This window comes from Echiichthys vipera (assembly GCF_963691815.1).
Source record: "Echiichthys vipera genome assembly, chromosome: 7".
In the NCBI taxonomy this organism is placed as follows: Eukaryota; Metazoa; Chordata; class Actinopteri; order Perciformes; family Trachinidae; genus Echiichthys; species Echiichthys vipera.
In genome coordinates this window covers 320,481-343,172 of record NC_139832.1, presented here as the reverse complement: position 1 = coordinate 343,172, position 22,692 = coordinate 320,481, and the positions used below count along the sequence as shown (strand labels likewise).

At 51.5% G+C, this 22,692-nt stretch overlaps 2 protein-coding genes across 3 annotated transcripts; one reads left to right on the top strand and one right to left on the bottom strand.

The window, feature by feature from the left end:
• The first annotated feature begins 58 nt into the window (after window positions 1-58).
• On the top strand, window positions 59-4,859 carry snx20 (sorting nexin 20). 2 transcript variants are annotated; one of them, XM_083916622.1, is made up of 5 exons: window positions 59-81; window positions 589-642; window positions 1,939-2,066; window positions 2,868-4,336; window positions 4,382-4,859. In XM_083916622.1, the coding sequence occupies exons 2-4, from the start codon at window positions 600-602 to the stop codon at window positions 3,537-3,539; spliced, it is 843 nt and encodes a 280-aa protein (XP_083772748.1). In that variant the 5' UTR covers window positions 59-81; window positions 589-599; the 3' UTR covers window positions 3,540-4,336; window positions 4,382-4,859. The 2 variants fall into 2 exon arrangements, with proteins under 2 accessions (XP_083772748.1, XP_083772747.1); XM_083916621.1 differs by lacking the exons at window positions 59-81; window positions 589-642 and having other exon boundaries at window positions 1,199-2,066.
• Window positions 4,860-5,012: 153 nt separating this feature from the next.
• On the bottom strand, window positions 5,013-21,339 carry gpia (glucose-6-phosphate isomerase a). The gene is given in 21 exon segments (XM_083916120.1): window positions 5,013-5,203; window positions 5,205-5,295; window positions 5,816-5,882; window positions 7,644-7,719; window positions 7,840-7,968; window positions 8,387-8,421; window positions 8,424-8,462; window positions 8,672-8,801; window positions 9,325-9,477; window positions 10,245-10,288; window positions 11,043-11,103; window positions 11,990-12,043; window positions 12,688-12,732; window positions 12,882-12,953; window positions 13,736-13,882; window positions 16,636-16,719; window positions 16,921-17,040; window positions 18,047-18,115; window positions 19,205-19,295; window positions 20,928-21,056; window positions 21,089-21,339. Coding segments are annotated over 20 exon segments (1,659 nt in total). The 5' UTR covers window positions 21,047-21,056; window positions 21,089-21,339; the 3' UTR covers window positions 5,013-5,170.
• Between the last annotated feature and the right edge of the window lie 1,353 nt (window positions 21,340-22,692).

Genomic DNA, 22,692 nt, shown 5'->3' with positions numbered 1-22,692 from the left:
ACTTCCTCTTCTCTTTCACTTCCTCTTCACCTCTTTCTTCTTCTTCTTCTTCTCTGGACGTTTTCAGCAGCAGGACTGAAGGTGAGACGCTTTATTATCATAAATATATATATATAAATATATATAAATATATCATTTATTAATTCATCCTGGTCTCATGAATCATAAATCATGAATAATCCAAACGTCAGTGAAAAACAGGAACCAACACTTCTGTTTTTCTAACAACTGGAAACTTCTTTACTCGACGATTTTCATCCTCATCTTCATGTTTCCCCCGACAACAACTCAACAAATACGTGTGTAACTAAATAAAGAGTAAAGACGCTAACCTCATAAACACACACAGATAAATAAAAAAGTGTATTCGTTATATTGTTTTTAAATCTTTGAGGTCGTTCGTTTATTTCTATTAAACCGAGACAGGAAACAGTTTTTATTAATAAATGATTATTAATAATAACGTGTTGACTCGTGTGTGTGTGTGTGTGTGTGTGTGTGTGTGTGTGTGTGTGTGTGTGTGTGTGTGTGTGTGTGTGTGTGTGTGTGTGTGTGTGTGTGTGTGTGTGTGTGTGTGTTGCGGATCAGGGTCCGATGTGATGGCAGAACCGCAGATGACCACGACCACGGACACGACACCAGGTTCTGACCCACACTCTTCTTCTTCTTCTTCTTCTTCTTCTTCTTCTTCTTCTTCTTCTTCTTCTTCTTCTTCTTCTTCTTCTTCTTCTTCTTCTTCTTCTTCTTCTTCTTCTTCTTCTTCTTCTTCTTCTTCTTCTTCTTCTTCTCCTCCTCCTCCTCCTCCTGCTGCTGCTGCTGCTGCACGGGGGGCAGTGAGGTGAGGGGCCTGGAGGGTCCAGACCCGGGCAGCAGAGGCTCTGGGGACGTGGAGCGTCTCCTCTCTGTGGGGGAAGGAGCCGGAGCTTGTGAGGGAGGTGGAGCTCCCAGTTAGATCTGGGGGGGCTCACCTCCACACACAGTCTGGATCTGGACCCGTGCTCCTGGATAGGGGCTGGACCCTGGTCTTCTCTGGAGGGGCCCAGGGTGTGAGGGGCCGGGCGGGTGTGGGGAGACTCTCAAACCCCCGGCTGAGCGCCGCGGTGTTGGAGTTCACCCCGGTGGACCAGAGGGTGGCCTCCTTACACCTGCGGGTGGTGGGGGGGGGGGGGGGACTCTGACTGTTGTTGGTGCAGATGCAGCGAACAGCAGTTCAGAGTCTGGGGCCTTCTTGGAGACCCTGAATGGAGTCCTGCATGGGGCTCCAGTAGGGGACTCCAGAGTTGAGCCAGTTGAGGTGGTTCAGGATCATCTGGTCTGGATGAACCCTGGGCGCCTCCCTAGGGAGGTGTTCCAGGCACGTCCAGCTGGGAGGAGGCCTCGGGGAAGACCCAGGACCAGGTGCAGAGATTAGATCTCCACACTGGCCTGGGAACGCCTCAGGATCCCCCAGTTAGAGCTGGTTAATGTGGCCCGGGAAAGGGAAGTTTGGGGTCCCTGCTGGAGCTGCTGCCCCTGAGACCTGATCCAGGATCAGAGGCTGGAGCTGCTGCCCCTGAGACCTGATCCAGGATCAGAGGCTGGAGCTGCTGCCCCTGAGACCTGATCCAGGATCAGAGGCTGGAGCTGAGATGTTTAAATGTGTGTGTGTGTATGTGTCTCTCTGTGTGTGTGTGTCCCTGTGTGTGTGTGTGTGTGTCCCTGTGTGTGTGTGTGTGTATGTGTCTCTCTGTGTGTGTGTGTGTGTGTGTGTCCCTGTGTGTGTGTCTGTGTGTGTGTGTGTGTGTGTGTGTGTGTGTGTGTGTGTGTCTGCGTGTGTGTGTGTCTGCGTGTGTGTGTGTGTGTGTCTGTGTGTGTGTGTGTGTGTGTGTGTGTGTGTGAGTGTGTGTGTCTGTCCCTGTGTGTGTGTGTGTGTGTGTGTGTGTGTGTGTGTGTGTGTAGGCTCCTCTCTCACCACTCAGCAGATGCAGCAGACCCTGAGAGCAGAGAAGAAGTGCGAGCGTCCGATCAGACTCTTGTTTGAGATTCCAACAACAAGGATCATCGAAGACGCTCCGTCCAGATACGTGGTGAGACACACACACACACACACACACGCACACAGACACACACGCACACACACACACAGAGACACACACACACACACACGCACACAGGGACACACAGACACACACACACACACACACAGAGAGAGAGACACACACACACACAGGGACAGACACACACACACACACACACACACACACAGACACACAGAGACACACACACACACACACACACAGACACCCTCGCCCTGTCTCTCCCGTTCCCTCGCCTTGTGTCTCCCGTTCCCTCGCCCTGTGCCTCCCGTTCCCTCGCCTTGTGTCTCCCGTTCCCTCGCCCTGTGTCTCCCGTTCCCTCGCCCTGTGCCTCCCGTTCCCCCGCCTTGTGTCTCCCGTTCCCTCGCCTTGTGTCTCCCGTTCCCTCGCCCTGTGCCTCCCGTTCCCTCGCCCTGTGTCTCCCGTTCCCTCGCCCTGTGCCTCCCGTTCCCTCGCCCTGTGTCTCCCGTTCCCTCGCCCTGTCTCTCCCGTTCCCTCGCCCTGTGTCTCCCGTTCCCTCGCCCTGTGTCTCCCGTTCCCTCGCCCTGTGTCTCCTGTTCCCTCGCCCTGTGTCTCCCCTTCCCTCGCCCTGTGTCTCCCGTTCCCTCGCCCTGTGTCTCCCGTTCCCTCGCCCTGTGTCTCCCGTTCCCTCGCCCTGTGTCTCCCGTTCCCTCGCCCTGTGTCTCCCGTTCCCTCGCCCTGTGTCTCCCGTTCCCTCGCCCTGTGCCTCCCGTTCCCTCGCCCTCTCTCCCGTTCCCTCGCCCTGTGCCTGACGCCCCCGTCTGTCCGCAGGTGTACGAGGTCGTGGTGATGCGCTCCGGCAGCTTCGACTCTCGCCGTGTGTCGGTCGAACGCCGTTACAGCGACTTTTCCCGCCTCCATCACAAACTGCTGCAGGAGTTCGACGCGGAGCTGGAGGAGCTGGTTCTGCCCCGGAAGGTTCTGAGCGGGAACTTCAGCCGTGAGGTCATCACGGAGCGCCGCCTCGCCCTGCAGGACTACCTGGCTCAGCTGCACGCCGCCCGCTGCGTCCGGCACTCTCCGCATTTCCCAGAGTTCCTCACGGCGCCGGAGCAGCGGCGGGCGCACGCTCTGCTGCGCGCGGGGCAGTTCACGCTCGCCGTGGAGCAGCTGCACACGGTGCTGGAGGTGCAGGAGAAGCTGCTGCCGTGGCAGAGCCCCGCCCTCATCGTGCCCACGCTCTCCGCCCTCGCCGTCTGTCACCGGGACCTGGAGGAGCCGGAGCGGGCGTTCGCCGCGGCTCAGAGAGCTCTGCCTCCGTCCAGACGCTACGGCCTGAAGCGGCGACGGGCGGCGCTGCTGGAGCTGCTGGTGGACCTGGGTTTCCAGCTGGGTCGACCCGTGGCTCAGCTCCAGGAGGAGCTGACCGTGCTGAGGGACGGCGAGCGGGGGGAGGCCGCCGTCCGCTCTCTGAAGGAGTTAGTGGTGCAGGAGTTCGTGTGAGGCTCCGAGGGCGCGTCCGCTCTGGCGCCGGGTCAGAGTTCAGAGAGGAGGGTGTGAGGAGGGCACGGATGCACATGGACACGTGGAAGCTCGACCAATGAGAGAGAAGCGTTGAGTGTGACGTTTACGTTTCCTAGGCGACCAGAGAGCGACGTCACGTTAGAAAGACGGAGGAAAAACTTCCCGAACTTTTTAAGGTTCCGTTAAAGTTTCAGGATCCGAAGAAAACGTAAAGATGGAGGTTTATCAGCGTCACAGTTTAGCAGCTAACGGTTGCTACAATGCTAACGCTGGTTTAGCTAACGTTGGTTTAATGCTAACAGCTGCTACAATGCTAACGCTGGTTTAGCTAACGTTGGTTTAATGCTAACAGCTGCTACAATGCTAACGCTGGTTTAGCTAACGTTGGTTTAATGCTAACAGCTGCTACAATGCTAACGCTGGTTTAGCTAACGTTGGTTTGGTTTGTTCGGAGTGAGCGCGCCTGCAGGAGTTCCCCTGAGCTCACTAGACTCTGATTGGGTAAAGGACCCATAAGCTCCGCCTCTTCTCTGCTCTGAGGACAGTTTCAACAGAACACAGACTGGAGCTGTGTGTGACAGGCTACAGCTACAGGCTACAGCTACAGATACAAGCTACAGCTACAAGCTACAGGCAACAGCTACAGGCTACAGCTACAGGCTACAGCTACAGATACAAGCTACAGCTACAAGCTACAGGCAACAGCTACAGGCTACAGCTACAGGCTACAGCTGCAGGCTACAAGCTACAGCTACAGGCTAGAGCTACAAGCTACAGCTGCACTACAAGCTACAGCTACAGGCTAGAGCTACAAGCTACAGGCTACAGGCTACAGATACAGGCTAAAGGCTACAGGCTACAGATACAGGCTACAGCTACAGGCTACAGATACAGGCTACAAGCTACAGGCTACAGTACAGCTACAGCTACAGGTACAAGCTACAGCTACAAGCTACAGCTACAGGCTACAGCTACAGGCTAGAGCTACAAGCTACAGCTACAGGCTACAGCTACAGGCTAGAGCTACAAGCTACAGCTACAGCTACAGGCTACAGCTACAGGCTAGAGCTACAAGCTACAGGCTACAGGCTACAGGCTACAGATACAGGCTACAGGCTACAGATACAGGCTACAGCTACAGGCTACAGGTGAAATCAGAGACGTTTATGTTTATTAATAAATCATTTATTTATATTTAAATGTAAAATAAAAGTGTTAATTATCTGAACGCTGCAACAGGAAAATAAAAACACTCTCTTCATCTTTTACTTTTATTGTTTTAAACAATAATTCAATAAAAACTCCAAATATTTTCCTCTGATGGAAAAATGAAACTCTGTGGTTTAAAAAAGAAGATTAATCAATAAATATATAATAAAAAAATAATAAATAAATAAATAAAAACAAATCAATAAATAAATAACAGACACCAGCAATCAGTGACAGACAGGACTTTTATTTTGAAAGTCAGAGTTCGCTACAGTAGGATGTGCACACGTCACAACACAAGGTGCTCGTTGTCACGGCGACGCAGGGTTTCAGCAGGGGGGGGGGGGCTTGGGCTGTGGGGGCTCAGGGGGGGTCTGTGAGGGGGGGGGGCCTCGGGGCGCTCAGGCGAAGTTCTTCTTCAGGAAGTTGATGAGGGCCGTTGGTGGACGAGTCGTGGGAACTGATCTCCGCTGAGTCCTGAAGCTCCGGCTCGATCTTCTTCGCCAACTGTTTCCCAAGTTCAACACTGCAACACACACACACACACACACACACACACACACACACACACACATGAGACACACACACACACACACACACACACACACACACACACATGAGACACACACACACGAGACACACACACACACACACACACACACACGAGACACACACACACACACACACACACACACACACACACGAGACACACACATACACATGAGACACACACCACACACACACACACACACACACATGAGACACACACACACACATGAGACACACACACACACACACATGAGACACACACACACACACACACACACACACACACATGAGACACACACACACACACACACATGAGACACACACACACACACACACACACACACACACACATGACACACACACACACACACACACACACAGATGAGACACACACACACACACACACACACACACACACACATGAGACACACACACACGAGACACACACACACACACACACACCACACACACACACACACACACACACACACACTCACCCCCACTGGTCGTAGCTGTTCACGTCCCAGATGACGCCCTGAACAAAGATCTTGTGTTCGTACATCGCTGAAAAAACAGGAGAGACGTTTTTATTAGAGATGATCCTGGATCAGCTCCAGCCTCTGATCCTGGATCAGGTCTCAGATTCAGAGGTGCTGATCCTCATCCCGGCCGTTTCACACTCGGCTGTGAACCGATCCAGTGAGTGCTGAAGGTCCCTGACCCACGACGCCATCAGGACCACGTCAGAGACCAGATCCTCAGCCCACCCACCTGCAGCCCCTCCCCACCACCACTACGCCTCCATATCCTGTCCATGAAAACCACAAACAGGATTGGGGACAGAGTGCCCCCCTGGAGGAGGAGACCCCCACCGGGAACCACTCCGACTCACTGCCCAGGATCCGGACTCAGCTCTCTCTTTGGGGGTACAGAGACTGGACCCCCTCAGAAGTGACCCCCCTCACCCCAGACTCCCCAGCACCTCCCACAGTATCTCCAGGGACCCGGTCATGGGCCTTCTCCAGATCCACAAAGCACATGTAGACCGGATGGGCCCACTCCCAGACCCCCTCCAGGATCCTGGAGAGTGCAGAGCTGGTCCTGGTCCAGGTCCAGGACTGGATCCACCTGGTTCCTCTTCAGTCTGAGGTTCTACGTGTGGACCAGGACCAGGACCAGGACCAGGACAAGGCCCCTCACCCTCACTGCCCCCGTGCAGCAGCGCCCCCGACCCCAGAGGCTCCTCCTCCCCCCTCCTCCCCCCCTCCTCCTCCCCCGTACTCACCCACCAGGGCTCCTCCTCCCCCCTCCTCCCCCCCCTCCTCCCCCCCTCCTCCCCCGTACTCACCCACCAGGGCTCCTCCTCCCCCCTCCTCCCCCGTACTCACCCACCAGGGCTCCTCCTCCCCCCCCTACCTCCCCCCTCCCCCGGTACTCACCCACCAGGGCTCCTCCTCCCCCCCTCCTCCCCCCTCCTCCCCCGTACTCACCCACCAGGGCTCCTCCTCCCCCGTACTCACCCACCAGGCTCCTCCTCCCCCCTCCTCCCCCCTCCTCCCCCGTACTCACCCACCAGGGCTCCTCCTCCCCCCTCCTCCCCCCTCCTCCCCCGTACTCACCCACCAGGGCTCCTCCTCCCCCCTCCTCCCCCCTCCTCCCCCGTACTCACCCACCAGGGCTCCTCCTCCCCCCTCCTCCCCCCTCCTCCCCCGTACTCACCCACCAGGGCTCCTCCCCCCTCCTCCCCAGTACTCACCCACCAGGGCTCCTCCTCCCCCCCTCCTCCCCCCTCCTCCCCCCCCTCCTCCCCCGTACTCACCCACCAGGGCTCCTCCTCCCCCCTCCTCCCCCCCTCCTCCCCCGTACTCACCCACCAGGGCTCCTCCTCCCCCCTCCTCCCCCGTACTCACCCACCAGGGCTCCTCCTCCCCCCCCTCCTCCCCCCTCCTCCCCCGTTACTCACCCACCAGGGCTCCTCCTCCCCCCTCCTCTCCCGTACTCACCCACCAGGGCTCCTCCTCCCCCCTCCTCCCCCCCTCCTCCCCCGTACTCACCCACCAGGGCTCCTCCTCCCCCCTCCTCCCCCCGTACTCACCCACCAGGGCTCCTCCTCCCCCTCCCTCCCCCCTCCTCCCCCGTACTCACCCACCAGGGCTCCTCCTCCCCCCTCCTCCCCCCTCCTCCCCCGTACTCACCCACCAGGGCTCCTCCTCCCCCCTCCTCCCCCGTACTCACCCACCAGGGCTCCTCCTCCCCCCTCCTCCCCCGTACTCACCCACCAGGCTTCCTCCTCCCCCCTCCTCCCCCCTCCTCCCCCGTACTCACCCACCAGGGCTCCCAGCATGAACGGACTCAGCTTCTTGAAGACGATGGAGTTGCTCGGTTTGTTTCCTTCAAAAACCTTCAGATGAAAAAAACAACAGTTTTATATTTGAGTCACTTTATTAATGATGTCATAAATGATGCTGATGATGTCACTGATGATGTCACTGCTGATGTCACTGCTGATGTCACTGCTGACCTTGTGGGGCAGCAGCTGCTGCAGGGCCCCCCCCTTCACTCCTGCAGACTCCAGCTCTGAACGAGCTTCACTCAAACTTTTCCCTTTCATCAGAGCTTCAGTCTGAGCGAGGAAGTTAGAGACCAGGATCTACACACACACACACACACACGAGAGACACACACACACACACACACATGAGAGACACACACACACACACACACACACACACACACACACACACACACACACACACACACACACACACACACACACACACACACACACACACACACACACACACACACACACACCACACACACGAGACACACACACACACACACACACACACGAGAGACACATGAGACACACACACACACACACAGACACACACACACACACATGAGAGACCACACACACACACACACACACACAGACACACACACACACACAGGGTTAATACAAGAGAGAGAGAGACGCACATACGCAGTCGCGCACACACACACGCACATGTACACACATTATTACACACACACAGGGACAGAGACACACACACACACACACACACCTTGTGGTGCAGGTTGTCTCTGATTGGATGCTGGACTGAGCAGGAATGAGGAAGTCGGCAGGAATCAAACGAGTTCCTGAGAAGAAACGAAGAAAAGTCACGGACTGTGTGTGTGTGTGTGTGTGTGTGTGTGTGTGTGTGTGTGTGTGTGTGTGTGTGTGTGTGTGTGTGTGTGTGTGCGTGGTTGTGTGTGTGTGTGTGTGTGTGTGTGTGTGTCTGTCTGAGTCTCTGTGTGTGTGTGTCTCTGTGTGTGTGTGTGTGTGTGTGTGTGTGTGTGTGTGTGACCTTGGTGGATCAGCTGGTAGAAGGCGTGCTGTCCGTTGGTCCCTGGTTCTCCCCACACGATTGGTCCGGTGTGGTAGTTTACACGGACGCCGTCTTTGGTGATGTACTTCCCGTTGGACTCCATGTCGCCCTGACGACCACACACACGCACACACACACACACACGCACACACACGCACACACACGCACACACACGCACACACACGCACGCGCACGCACGCGCACGCACGCACACACATACACGCACGCACGCACACACACGCACGTTATCAGCTAACAGAGGCAGCAGGCGTGTTGGCCTGTTGGCGTGCTGGCGTGTTAGCATGCTGGCGTGTTAGCATGCTGGCGTGTTAGCATGTTGCCGTGTTAGCATGTTGGCGTGTTGGCGCATTGGTGTGTTAGCATGTTGGCATGTCGACGTGTTAGCATGCTGGCGTGTTAGCATGGCAGCTCGCGTACTGGCGTGTTGACATGCTGGCGTGTGAGTGTGTTGGTATGCTGGAGGGCTGGCGTGCTGACGTGTAAGTATGTTGGCGTGCTGACGTGTAAGTATGTTGGCGTGCTGGTGTGTTGGTGTTTTGGCGTGTTAGCATGCTAGCGTGTTGGCGTGCCGGCGTTGTTGGCGTGCTCCCTCGCTGTGAGCGCTCACCGACCTGTTGGAAGTAGGCGGCGAAGCGGTGCATGTACTGGTCGTAGGGCAACATGGCGTGAGTCTCCGCCTGGAAGAAGTTGATGTACCAGACGCCCAGAACGGCGAGCAGCACGGGGACGTTCTGCTCCAGGGGGGCGCTGCAGAAGTGCTGATCCTGGAACAGAGCAGATCCTCTTCAGGTGACACAACAACAACAACCACAACAACAACAACCACCCACAACAACAACCACCACCACCACCACCACAACAACAACAACAACACAACAACCACAACAACAACAACCACAACCACAACAACAACAACCACAACAACATCAACCACAACAACAACAACCACAACAACATCAACCACAACAACAACCACAACAACAACCACAACAACAACAACCACAACAACAACAACAACAACAACAACAACAACCAAACCACAACAACCACAACAACACAACAACCACAACAACATCAACAACAACCACAACAACAACAACAACAACAACAACAACCAAACCACAACAACCACAACAACCACAACAACCACAACAACATCAACAACAACCACAACAACAGCCACAACAACCACAACAACATCAACCACAACAACAACAACCACAACAACCACAACAACATCAACAACAACAACCACAACAACAACAACCACAACAACAACAAACCACAACAACAACAACCACAACAACATCAACAACAACCACAACAACCACAACAACAACCACAACAACAACAACAACAACAACAACCACAACAACAACAACCACAACAACAACCACAACAACAACAGCAACAACAACCACAACAACAACAACCACAACAACAACAACCACAACAACAACAGCAACAACAACACACGCTCGATCTTATCAGAGCTACTTTCATAACATAATTAATAAAATAAGTATCTCACCATCCAGTGAGCTCCAGCAAGAAGCTGCTCAAAGTTTTCAAAACCTGCAACACACACACACACACACACACACACACACACACACACACACACACACACACACACACACACACACACACACACACACACACACACACACACACACACACACACACACACACACACACACCACACACACACACACACACACACACACACAGAGTTCAGACAGAGGTCAGGTGTCAGGGGACAGAGGTCAGAGGTCAGGGGACAGAGGTCAGACAGAGGTCAGAGGTCAGGGGACAGAGGTCAGAGGTCAGGGGGACAGAGGTCAGAGGTCAGGGGACAGAGGTCAGACAGAGGTCAGAGGTCAGGGGACAGAGGTCAGGGGACGGAGGTCAGGGGACAGAGGTCAGAGGTCAGGGGACAGAGGTCAGACAGAGGTCAGGGGTCAGGGGACAGAGGTCAGACAGAGGTCAGGGGACAGGGGTCAGAGGTCAGGGGACAGAGGACAGAGGTCAGTCAGAGGTCAGGGGACAGAGGCCAGGGGTCAGAGGTCAGGGGTCAGAGGTCAGACAGAGGTCAGGGGTCAGGGGACAGGGGACAGAGGTCAGGGGACAGAGGTTAGGGGACAGAGGTCAGACAGAGGTCAGGGGACAGGGGTCAGAGGTCAGGGGACAGAGGACAGAGGTCAGTCAGAGGTCAGGGGACAGAAGACAGAGGTCAGGGGACAGAGGCCAGGGGTCAGAGGTCAGGGGACAGAGGTCAGACAGAGGTCAGATGTCAGGGGTCAGGGGACAGAGGTCAGGGGTGACGTACCTATGTGCAGAGCGATGGACAGGCCGATGGCCGACCACAGAGAGTAACGACCTCCGACCCACTGAGGAGGAGCAAACATGACATCACACAGTGACTCCACCAATCAGAGCATCACAGAGTCACGAGGCAGGAAGTTCAACGGTGAGCGTGTGTTCGAGCGCCGCGCTGGTGACGTCGAACCCGACCGACGCCTCGTTCACCACGTTTAAATCTGTGTTCTGACGGCGTTCAACAGACAACAACTAAAACATAAACATCCACAGACACAGTGCTAACGTAGCTGCTACATGCTAACGTAGCTGCTACGAAGTTGCTGCTTGTCTCCGTGGTCGTCAGTCTGAAACAGACGTGTTTACATCAACACACGATCAAAACGGCTGGCTCCAATCAAGCTTTCTGATTGGCTGTTAGCTCGGCTACGATTCCCGTAACCCGCGGCGATGACGTTTAGTTATAATTGGACTGAACTCCACTAAAACATGAACTCACAGAACATTTTCATACGGTGATGTTTGCATGATCTTTCTGCTCTTTGTTGTTGGAAACGTTAGCTGTGCTAGCTTTAGCTTAAGCTAACGCTACGTTACACGTTGACGCACGTAGCGGCTAAATCCACAGAAACATAATGAAACAGAAGTTATCGTGGCTACGACAGGACTGAGCTAGCATAATAGCGTTTACGGGCTAGGTTATGCTACGTTAAGCTAGCAGGCTGAGTCAAGGTAGTTACCATGACAACCGGGGGACAGGAGGAAGAACGAAGCGTTGTTTTTGTTCATTAAAGAGTTTAAACTGAAAAATGTCGACAAACGTTTTTAACTGTTCATGAAACGACGACAACGACTCAGCGCCAACATGGCGTCTGAACACATGACTGATGATGTAATACACTGATGATGATGATGAAGATGATGAAGATGATGATGTCATCACTGAGTGAAACTTACGTCCCAGAACTCAAACATGTTCGCTGTGTCGATGCCAAAATCCTTCACTTTGGCCTGAAGAGGAGGAGGAAGAGGAGGAGGAGGAGGAAGAGGAGGAGGAGGAGGAAGAGGAGGAAGAGGAAGAGGAGGAGGAGAGGAGGAGGAAGAGGAAGAGGAGGAGGAGGAGAGGAAGAGGAGGAGGAAGAGGAAGAGGAGGAGGAAGAGGAAGAGGAAGAGGAAGAGGAGGAGGAGGAGGAGGAGGACACGTGGTTATCTACATCAGCTTTACCCAGGATGCAAATGATTAAACCAACTTTTATAGTTTAATAAATTATAAATAATAATAATAAATAATAATAATAATAATAAATAATAATAAATAATAATAAATAATAATAAATAATAATAATAATAATAATAAATAATAATAAATAATAATAAATAATAATAAATAATAATAATAATAAATAACAATAATAATAAATAATAATAAATAATAATAATAAATAATAAATAAATAATAAATAAATAATAATAATAATAATAAATAATAATAAATAATAATAATAAATAATAAATAAATAATAAATAAATAATAAATAAATAATAAATAAATAATAAATAAATAATAAATAAATAATAATAATAATAATAAATAATAATAAATAATAATAAATAATAATAAATAATAATAAATAATAATATCAGATGAAACTCACAGCGTTGGTGGAAAGAGCCACAAAGTGTTTTGCGACGGCAGATTTCTGAGAAGAAGAAGAAGAAGACGTTGTTGTTGTTGTTGTTGTTGTTATTAATATAAACAATAATATAAATAATAATAAAAACAACATTTATGTTTAGCTTTGACGCCTCGTCGTCGTCCAATCAGACGTCAGGACTCAAACGGACTCACGTCATTGGCTGTTTGCAGGAACCAATCTCTGGCTGACTCAGCGTTAGTGATGGTCTCCTGAGTGGTGAAGGTCTGAGACGACAACAACAAAGAGGAGTAAACAACAACAACAACAACAACAACAACAACAACAGAGGAGTAAACAACAACAACAACAACAACAACAACAAGGCAGAGACTCAGCGTTAGTGATGGTCTCCTGAGTGGTGAAGGTCTGAGACGACAACAACAACAACAGAGGAGTAAACAACAACAACAGAGTAAACAACAACAACAGAGTAAACAACAACAACAGAGTAAACAACAACAACAGAGTAAACAACAACAACAGAGTAAACAACAACAACAGAGGAGTAAACAACAACAACAACAGAGTCAACAACAACAACAGAGTAAACAACAACAACAGAGTAAACAACAACAACAAGTAGTGTGTGTCTCTGTGTGTGTGTTTGTCTGTCTCTGTGTGTGTGTCTGTGTGTCTGTGTGTGTGTGTGTCCATGTGTGTGTGTGTGTGTGTGTGTGTGTTTGTCTGTCTCTGTGTGTGTGTTTGTCTGTATGTGTGTGCGTGTGTGTGTGTCTGTGTGTGTGTGTGTGTGTGTGTGTGTGTGTCTGTGTGTGTCTGTGTGTGTGTGTGTCTGTGTGTGTCCATGTGTGTGTCCATGTGTGTGTGTGTCTGTGTACCTGTGTGTGTGTGTGTGTGTGTGTGTCTGTGTGTGTGTGTGTGTGTCTGTGTGTGTGTGTGTCTGTGTGTCTGTGTGTGTGTGTGTGTGTCCATGTGTGTGTGTGTGTGTGTGTGTGTGTGTGTGTGTGTGTGTGTGTGTGTGTGTGTGTGTGTGTGTGTGTGTGTGTACCTTGGAGGCGATGATGAACAGCGTCGTCTCTGCGTTCAGCGTCTTCAGGGTTTTGCTGATGTGCGTTCCGTCGATGTTGGAGACGAACCAGACGTTCGGTCCGTCAGCGGAGTACGGTTTCAGAGCCTCGGTCACCATCAGGGGGCCCTGAACGCACCACAGCACAGTTACAGAGGGCCCTGAACGCACCACAGCACAGTTACAGAGGGCCCTGAACGCACCACAGCACAGTTACAGAGGGCCCTGAACGCACCACAACACAGTTACAGGGGTCCCTGAACGCACCACAGCACAGTTACAGAGGGCCCTGAACGCACCACAGCACAGTTACAGAGGGCCCTGAACGCACCACAACACAGTTACAGGGGTCCCTGAACGCACCAAAGCACAGTTACAGAGGGCCCTGAACGGACCACGGCACAGCTAGAGGGCCCTGAACGCACCACAACACAGTTACAGCTTCATCAGAGGGCCCTGAACGCACCACAGCACAGTTACAGAGGGCCCTGAACGCACCACAGCACAGTTAAAGCTTCATCAGAGGGCCCTGAACGCACCACAACACAGTTACAGGGGTCCCTGAACGCACCAAAGCACAGTTACAGAGAGCCCTGAACGCACCACGGCACAGCTAGAGGGCCCTGAACGGACCACAGCACAGTTAATGCTTCATCAGAGGGCCCTGAACGCACCACAACACAGTGAAAGATTCATCAGAAGACCCTGAACGCACCAAGGCAAAGGGCCTTGAACGCATCACAAAAACGTTACAGAGGGCCCTGAACGCACCACAACACAGTGAAAGATTCATCAGAGGGTCCTGAACGCACCACAGCACAATTAGAGGGCCCTGAACAAAACACAAAACAATTACAGAGGACCTTGAACGCACCACAACACAGTTAGAGGGCCTGGATGCACCACAAAAATGTAACAGAGGGCCCTGAACGCACCACATCACAGTAAGAGGGCCCTGAACAAACCACAACACAGTAACAGAGGACCCTGAAGGCAACACAGCACAGTTACAGAGGGCCCTGAACGCACCACATCACAGTTACAGAAGGCCCTGAACGCACCACAACACAGTTACAGAGGGCCCTGAAAGCACCACAGCACAATTAGAGGGCCCTGAACAAACCACCAAAACGTTACAGAGGGCTCTGAACGCACCACAACACAGTGAAAGATTCATCAGAGGGTCCTGAACGCACCAAGGCAAAGTCGGAGAGGGCCCTGAACGCATCACAAAAGTTAGAGGGCCCTAAACACACCACAAAAGTTACAAAGGGCCCTGAACGCACCACAAGAGTTACAGAGTGCCCTGAACGCACCACAACACAGTTACAGGGGGCCCTGAACGCACCACAACACAGTTACAGAGGGCCCTGAACGCAACACAACACAGTTGCAGCTTCACCAGAGGGCCTTGAACGCACCACAGCACAGTTAGAGGGCCCTGAACGCAACACAGCACAGTTACAGAGGGCCCTGAACGCACCACATCACAGTTACAGAGGGCCCTGAACGCACCACAACACAGTTACAGAGGGCCCTGAACGCACCACAGCACAGTTACAGGGCCCTGAACAAACTACAAAACAGTTACAGAGGGCCCTGAACGCAGCACAACACAGTTACAGAGGGCCCTGAACGCAGCACAACACAGTTACAGAGGGCCCTGAACGCACCACAACACAGTAATGCTTTATCAGAGGGCCTGAATGCACCACAAAAACGTTATAGAGGGCCCTGAACGCACCACAACACAGTGAAAGATTTATTAGAAGGCCCTGAACACACCAAGGCAAAGTTAGAGAGGGCCCTGAACGCATCACAAAAGTTAGAGGGCCCTGGACACAACACAACAGTTAAAAAGGGCCTTGAACGCACCACAAAAGTTACAGAGGGCCCTGAACTCACCACAACACAGTAACAGAGGGCCTTGAACGCACCACAGCACAGTCAAAGCTTCAGCAAAGGGGCCTGAACGCACCACAGCACAGTTACAGAGGACCCTGAACACACCACAACAAAGTTACAGAGGGCCCTGAACGCACCACAGCACAGTTACAAAGGGCCCTGAACGCACCACAGCACAGTTACAGAGGGCCCTGAACGCACCACGGCACAGCTAGAGGGCCCTGAACGCACCACAGCACAGTTACAGAGGGCCCTGAACGCACCACGGCACAGCTAGAGGGCCCTGAACGCACCACAACACAGTTACAGGGGTCCCTGAACGCACCACAGCACAGTTACAGAGGGCCCTGAACGCACCACAACACAGTTACAGAGGACCCTGAACGCAACACAACACAGTAACAGAGGGCCTTGAACGCACCACAGCACAATTAGAGGGCCCTTAACAAACCACAAAACAGTTACAGAGGACCCTGAATGCGCCACAACACAGTGAAAGATTCATCAGAGGGTCCTGAACGCACCACGGCAAAGTTAGAGAGGGCACTGAACGCATCACAACAGTTACAAAGGGCCCTGAACGCACCACAAGAGTTACAGAGTGCCCTGAACGCACCACAACACAGTTGCAGGTTCACCAGAGGGCCTTGAACGCACCACAACACAGTTAGAGGGCCCTGAATGCACCACAAAAAAGTTACAGAGGGCCCTGAACGCACCACAACACAGTTACAGAGGTACATGAATGCACCACAACAGTTACAGAGGGCCCTGAACGCACCACAACACAGTTAAAGCTTCATCAGAGGGCCCTGAACGCACCACAACACAGTTAAAGCTTCATCAGAGGGCCCTGAACGCACCACAACACAGTTACCGCTTCATTAGAGGGCCCTGAATGCACATCAATAGTTATAGAGGGCCCTGAACGCACCACAGCAAAGTTAGAGGGCCCTGAACGCACCACAGTCACTCACCAGGTCGGAGCCTCCGATGCCGATGTTCACCACGTCTGTGATGCTTTTGCCGCTGAAGCCTTTCCACTCTCCGCTACGGACTTTCTGTGAACACACCACAGGGACAAGGTCACGACACACACACACACACACACACACACACACACACACACACAGACACACACACACACACACACACACACAGACACACACACACACACACACACACACACACACACACACACACACACACACACACACACACACACACACACACACACACACACACACACACACTGTACTCACGTGACAGAAGGCCTTCATCTTGTCCAGAACGGCGTTCACCTCCGGCATCACGTCTTTTCCGTCCACCTGGATCGGCGTGTTGGAGCGATTACGCAGAGCAACGTGGAGCACTGCACGATCCTACACACACACACACACACACACACACACACACACACACACACACACACACACACACACACACACACACACACACACACACACACACACACACACACACACACACACACACACGTTATTTTTGAAACATTTCTGTATTTATTGTGGCTCTGAAGCCGTGGTGTGTTCAGGTGCAGTCGTGGTGTGTTCAGGTGCAGTCATGGTGTGTTCAGGTGCAGTCATGGTGTGTTCAGGTGCAGTCATGGTGTGTTCAGGTGCACTCATGGTGTGTTCAGGTGCATCCGGGGTGTGTTCAGGTGCAGTCGTGGTGTGTTAAGGTGCAGTCGTGGTGTGTTCAGGTGCAGTCGTGGTGTGTTCAGGTGCACTCATGGTGTGTTAAGGTGCAGCGTGTTCAGGTGCAGTCGTGGTGTGTTCAGGTGCAGTCATGGTGTGTTCAGGTGCATCCGGGGTGTGTTCAGGAGCAGTCATGGTGTGTTCAGGTGCAGTGTGTTCAGGTGCAGTGTGTTCAGGTGCAGTCGTGGTGTGTTCAGGTGCAGTCGTGGTGTGTTCAGGTGCAGCCGTGGTGTGTTCAGGTGCAGTCGTGGTGTGTTCAGGTGCAGCCGTGGTGTGTTCAGGTGCACTCATGGTGTGTTCAGGTGCAGTCGTGGTGTGTTCAGGTGCACTCATGGTGTGTTCAGGCGCAGCCGTGGTGTGTTCAGGTGCAGTCGTGGTGTGTTCAGGTGCAGTCGTGGTGTGTTCAGGTGCAGCCGTGGTGTGTTCAGGTGCAGTCGTGGTGTGTTCAGGTGCAGCCGTGGTGTGTTCAGGTGCACTCATGGTGTGTTCAGGTGCAGTCGTGGTGTGTTCAGGTGCACTCATGGTGTGTTCAGGCGCAGCCGTGGTGTGTTCAGGTGCAGTCGTGGTGTGTTCAGGTGCAGTCGTGGTGTGTTCAGGTGCAGTCGTGGTGTGTTCAGGTGCAGCCGTGGTGTGTTCAGGTGCAGTCGTGGTGTGTTCAGGTGCAGCTCAGTACCTCAGTGAAGTTGATTTTGTCTCCAGAGAACATCTTGGCTCTGGCCTCTTCCACTCCTCTGGACTTGGCCTACACACACACACACACAGACACGCGCACACACACACACACACACACACACACACACACACACACACACACACACACACACACACACACACACACACACACACACACACACACACACACACACACACACACACACACACACACACACACACACACACACACACACACACACACACACACACACACACACACACACACACACACACACACACACACTGACAGTTAGAATGTGACCCAACGTCTCTTGTGTAACGGTGGAACAGTGGAACGTGAGCAGGAAGTGTCTGAGATGAGCCTCCAGATAAATTTGTCTCTTTCAAAATAAAGTGTTGAAAGTTTCCTGTTTCCTCGTCTTTGAGCAACTCGACTCGTTTCTATACTGGTCTGAGAGCAGGAAGTGTTTTAGGTGTGTGTGTGTGTGTGTGTGTGTGTGTGTGTGTGTGTGTGTGTGTGTCCCTGTGTGTGTGTGTGTGTGTGTGTGTGACTGTGTGTGTCTGTGTGTGTGTGTGTGTGTGACTGTGTGTGTGTCCCTGTGTGTGTGTGTGTGTGACTGTGTGTGTGTGTCTGTCCCTGTGTGTGTGTCCCTGTGTGTGTGTCTGTGTCAGTGTGTACGTGTGTCCCTGTGTGTGTGTGTGTCTGTCCGTCCCTGTGTGTGTGTGTGTGTGTGTTTCCCTGTGTGTCCCTGTGTGTGTGTGTGTGTCCCTGTGTGTGTGTGTCTGTGTGTGTGTGTGTCTGTGTGTGTCCCTGTGTGTGTGTCCCTGTGTGTGTGTGTCTGTGTGTGTCCCTGTGTGTGTGTGTGTGTGTGTCTGTGTGTGTCCCTGTGTGTGTGTGTGTGTGTGTGTCCCTGTGTGTGTGTGTGTCCCTGTGTGTGTGTGTCTGTGTGTGTGTGTGTGTGTGTGTGTGTGTGTGTGTGTCTGTGTGTGTCCCTGTGTGTGTGTGTGTGTGTCCCTGTGTGTGTGTGTGTCCCTGTGTGTCCCTCTGTGTGTGTGTGTGTGTGTGTGTGTGTGTCCCTGTGTGTGTGTGTGTGTGTGTGTGTGTGTGTGTGTCCCTGTGTGTGTGTGTGTGTGTGTGTGTGTGTGTGTGTGTTACCATGGCGATGAGCAGCTCCATCACTTCCTGGTTGATGAGGTTCTTGGAGAAGTCGATCAGGATTTCTCCGTCGTTCGTCTGCAGAGTTTTACTGAAACATCAACGAACGTTTAGGATTTTCATCTTTAATCTGTGAAAAAATAAACTTCACAACTACGAACTTTATTATTTATTATTATTTAATTATTATTTTATTATTATTGATTATTATTTTATTATTATTCTCTTTTAGGACACTTTACACACGATAACAACATACAACAACATATATTTAATAATGTCTTTAATTATTTATTCCTCTTCATATTTAATCATATCTTAAACTACTCATTCATTCTCTATTTTAGTCTTTATTTTGTATTATTAGTATTTAATTTAATATATAATGTATTGGTGTAACGGTCGTGGTGCGTTCAGGGACTCCTCTCGGAGGATGTGCTGTCGGTCACGTCCTCCTGCAGACAGCAGCAGTGGGTTTAGCCCCAGCATCCATTATCGGACAGGCCCTGCCCCGCACACAGCTCACTCTGCGCGGACAGGCTGATGCGAACACACCGGTTAAATCCAGGCTCCTGGAGCTCTCACGGTTAGCTTCAGCTAGCTTATCTGTAGCCACAGAAGTGTCGTTTAACACACATTAAACATCATAAATCCTTTATTATGTCACGTGTCAGAACCATAACGTGTCTGTTTACATTAATAATCATATTTAAAACATTTAAAATCTGCTGTTTAATGTTAATTTAGAGCAGTTTTATCTCCTTTAACCGAACACTTGCATCGGGAGGTGTCAGCTAGCGTTAGCCGCGTATAAACCACCGTTTATCACATTAAATAAAAACATAAACATGAACAAATGAAGCCGAATTAAACACAGAGGTGAAATTAAACGTGTTAAATGTTTATGGAGATAAACTTTTACACGGAAGCGTCAGCACAGCCCGCTGTCCGATAATGGGCGCTGTGACATTAGCGTGCGAGCTAACGTGAGCTGGGGGGCTTAATCTGGAGGCCTGTCGCCGTTTTAAACGCTTCACACACGGGCGAGGTCCCGTCGGAGCGGCGGGGCCCGGGCCCTGGGTCTCCGCCGCGGACCCGTTCATTCTGGGGCGGAAGTGTGAAGAAGCAGCGGTGACCTTGGAAACACACCAGACCCCCTTTAAAAAACAGCTGATTTAAGGAACCAGAGAGTTTCACTGAGGCAGGCCTCAACAGGTCTCACACACACACACACAGACACACAGACACACAGACACACACACACACACACACACACACACACACACACACACACACACACACACACACACACACACACACACACACACACACACACACACACACACACACACACACACACACACACACACACACACACACACACACACACACACACACAATAATCTGTCACTGTCATTCCCTTCCTCATTAATCTGTTGCACGCTGCAAAACTATTTTTATATTTTTATATTTTAATGCACCAGCAGATGCACAGAGATAATAAAGGTTATTCTGCTCTAACTGCAGCTAAAGTGCATCATCATCATCATCTTCATCATCTTCATCTTCATCATCATTAATCACTTTTCAGACCTTGACTCAGTCTCGAGTATTAAGGATTTTCCTGAACCAGACTTCGTTCACAAAACAGCTGATTTAAGGATCGGCTGCGTTCACACCCCCCCCCCCCTCCTTCATCATCCTCCTCATCATCGGGACCCACCTGAACCTGCTGAACCGGTCCGCCTCGGACTCGAACATGTCCCTCATGATGAGGCTGCCGGCGTTGGTTTTGTACCACTGCTCCAGCTTCTTGTAGTTGGGGTCGTTGGTGAGCGCCATGCTGGATCTGCTCTCTGCTGGATCTGGTCCCTGCTGGATCTGGTCCCGGTTAGATCTGGTCTGTGGTCTGTGGTCCCTGCTGGATCTGGTCTCTGCTGGATCTGGTCCCGGTTAGATCTGGTCTGTGGTCTGTGGTCCCTGCTGGATCAGGTCTGTGGTCCCTGCTGGATCTGGTCTGTGGTCTGTGGTGACCCTGGTCTGTGGTCTGTGGTCTGTGGTGGATCAGGTCTGTGGTGACCCTGGTCTGTGGTCTGTGGTCTGTGGTGGATCAGGTCTGTGGTGACCCTGGTCTGTGAGGCGTTCAGGAGCAGATGAAGACACTGGCAGGACGCACGGAGGTGGCTTCACCGTCTGCACCAATCAGAGCCGGACCCCGCCCCCCTGATGGTCTAAGCCCCGCCCTCCCCGCTGACCCATGTATGAGGTCAGAGCCTGGCCCCGCCCACTGACGCGCTAAGCCCCGCCCCCCGCGCTGACGCGGTATGGAGGCAGATCAGCGCCGTGAATCAGTGACGTCACGACATGAATCCGGATATTATTATTATTAAAGTGTTTATTTACATAAATGCAGAGTTTTAGATGTTTGTGTGTTTTTATTCAATATATTTAAATATTTTTGTGCCTGAAAAACTTTTTTTAAATTTAAAAAGACAAAAGAAAACAAATGTTTAAATTTCACATTTGCTTAAAATAAAAAATAGTGTTTTTAAAAACGTGTTTTTAACTCGAGTCAGAGACGAAATATTATAAATGTATAAAAATAATAAATATTTGTAACTCACCATTAAAAGAAAGAAAAGTCTCAGTTTGATGTTTATTTCTTTATTAAACACTTTAAAAGAGACTTTAAAGGGAGCGTTGCCATGACGACGGTCTCAGGCCGGGGGCGGGGCTTAGGCCGGAAACGCCTCCCCATTGGCCGATCTCCGTCTGAGTGACGGCTCGATCACATTTGTGCAAAAGTTTTTAATGTTTTAAGATTTAAATAAAATAATTTTTGATTTTCAAATTAAAGTTTTTCAAGATTTCATCAGAAAAATTTAGAATTTAACAAAAAAAAAACAGTTTTGTTTCATTTTCAAACAAAATTCTTTTATTTTATTTATATTTTATTTAGAATCAGAGACAAACCTGAGACCTGACAGACCTGAGTCCTGACAGACCTGAGACCTGACAGACCTGAGACCTGACAGACCTGAGTCCTGACAGACCTGAGACCTGACAGACCTGAGACCTGACAGACCTGAGACCTGACAGACCTGAGACCTGACAGACCTGAGACCTGAGACCTGACAGACCTGAGACCTGAGACCTGACAGACCTGACAGACCTGAGACCTGAGACCTGACAGACCTGACAGACCTGAGACCTGACAGACCTGAGACCTGACAGACCTGACAGACCTGAGACCTGAGACCTGACAGACCTGAGACCTGACAGACCTGAGACCTTAGACCTGACAGACCTGAGACCCTGGACCTGACAGACCTGAGACCTGACAGACCTGAGACCTGACAGACCTGACAGACCTGAGACCCTGGACCTGACAGACCTGAGACCTGACAGACCTGACAGACCTGAGACCTGAGACCTGACAGACCTGAGACCTGACAGACCTGAGACCTGACAGACCTGAGACCCTGGAC

Coding starts and splice junctions, on each gene's coding strand:
- snx20 (XM_083916621.1), top strand. CDS start 1,629: ATGTTTAAATGTGTGTGTGTGTATGTGTCTCTCTGTGTGTGTGTGTCC. Junction 2,067..2,867: donor ACGCTCCGTCCAGATACGTG/GTGAGACACACA, acceptor GTCTGTCCGCAG/GTGTACGAGGTCGTGGTGAT.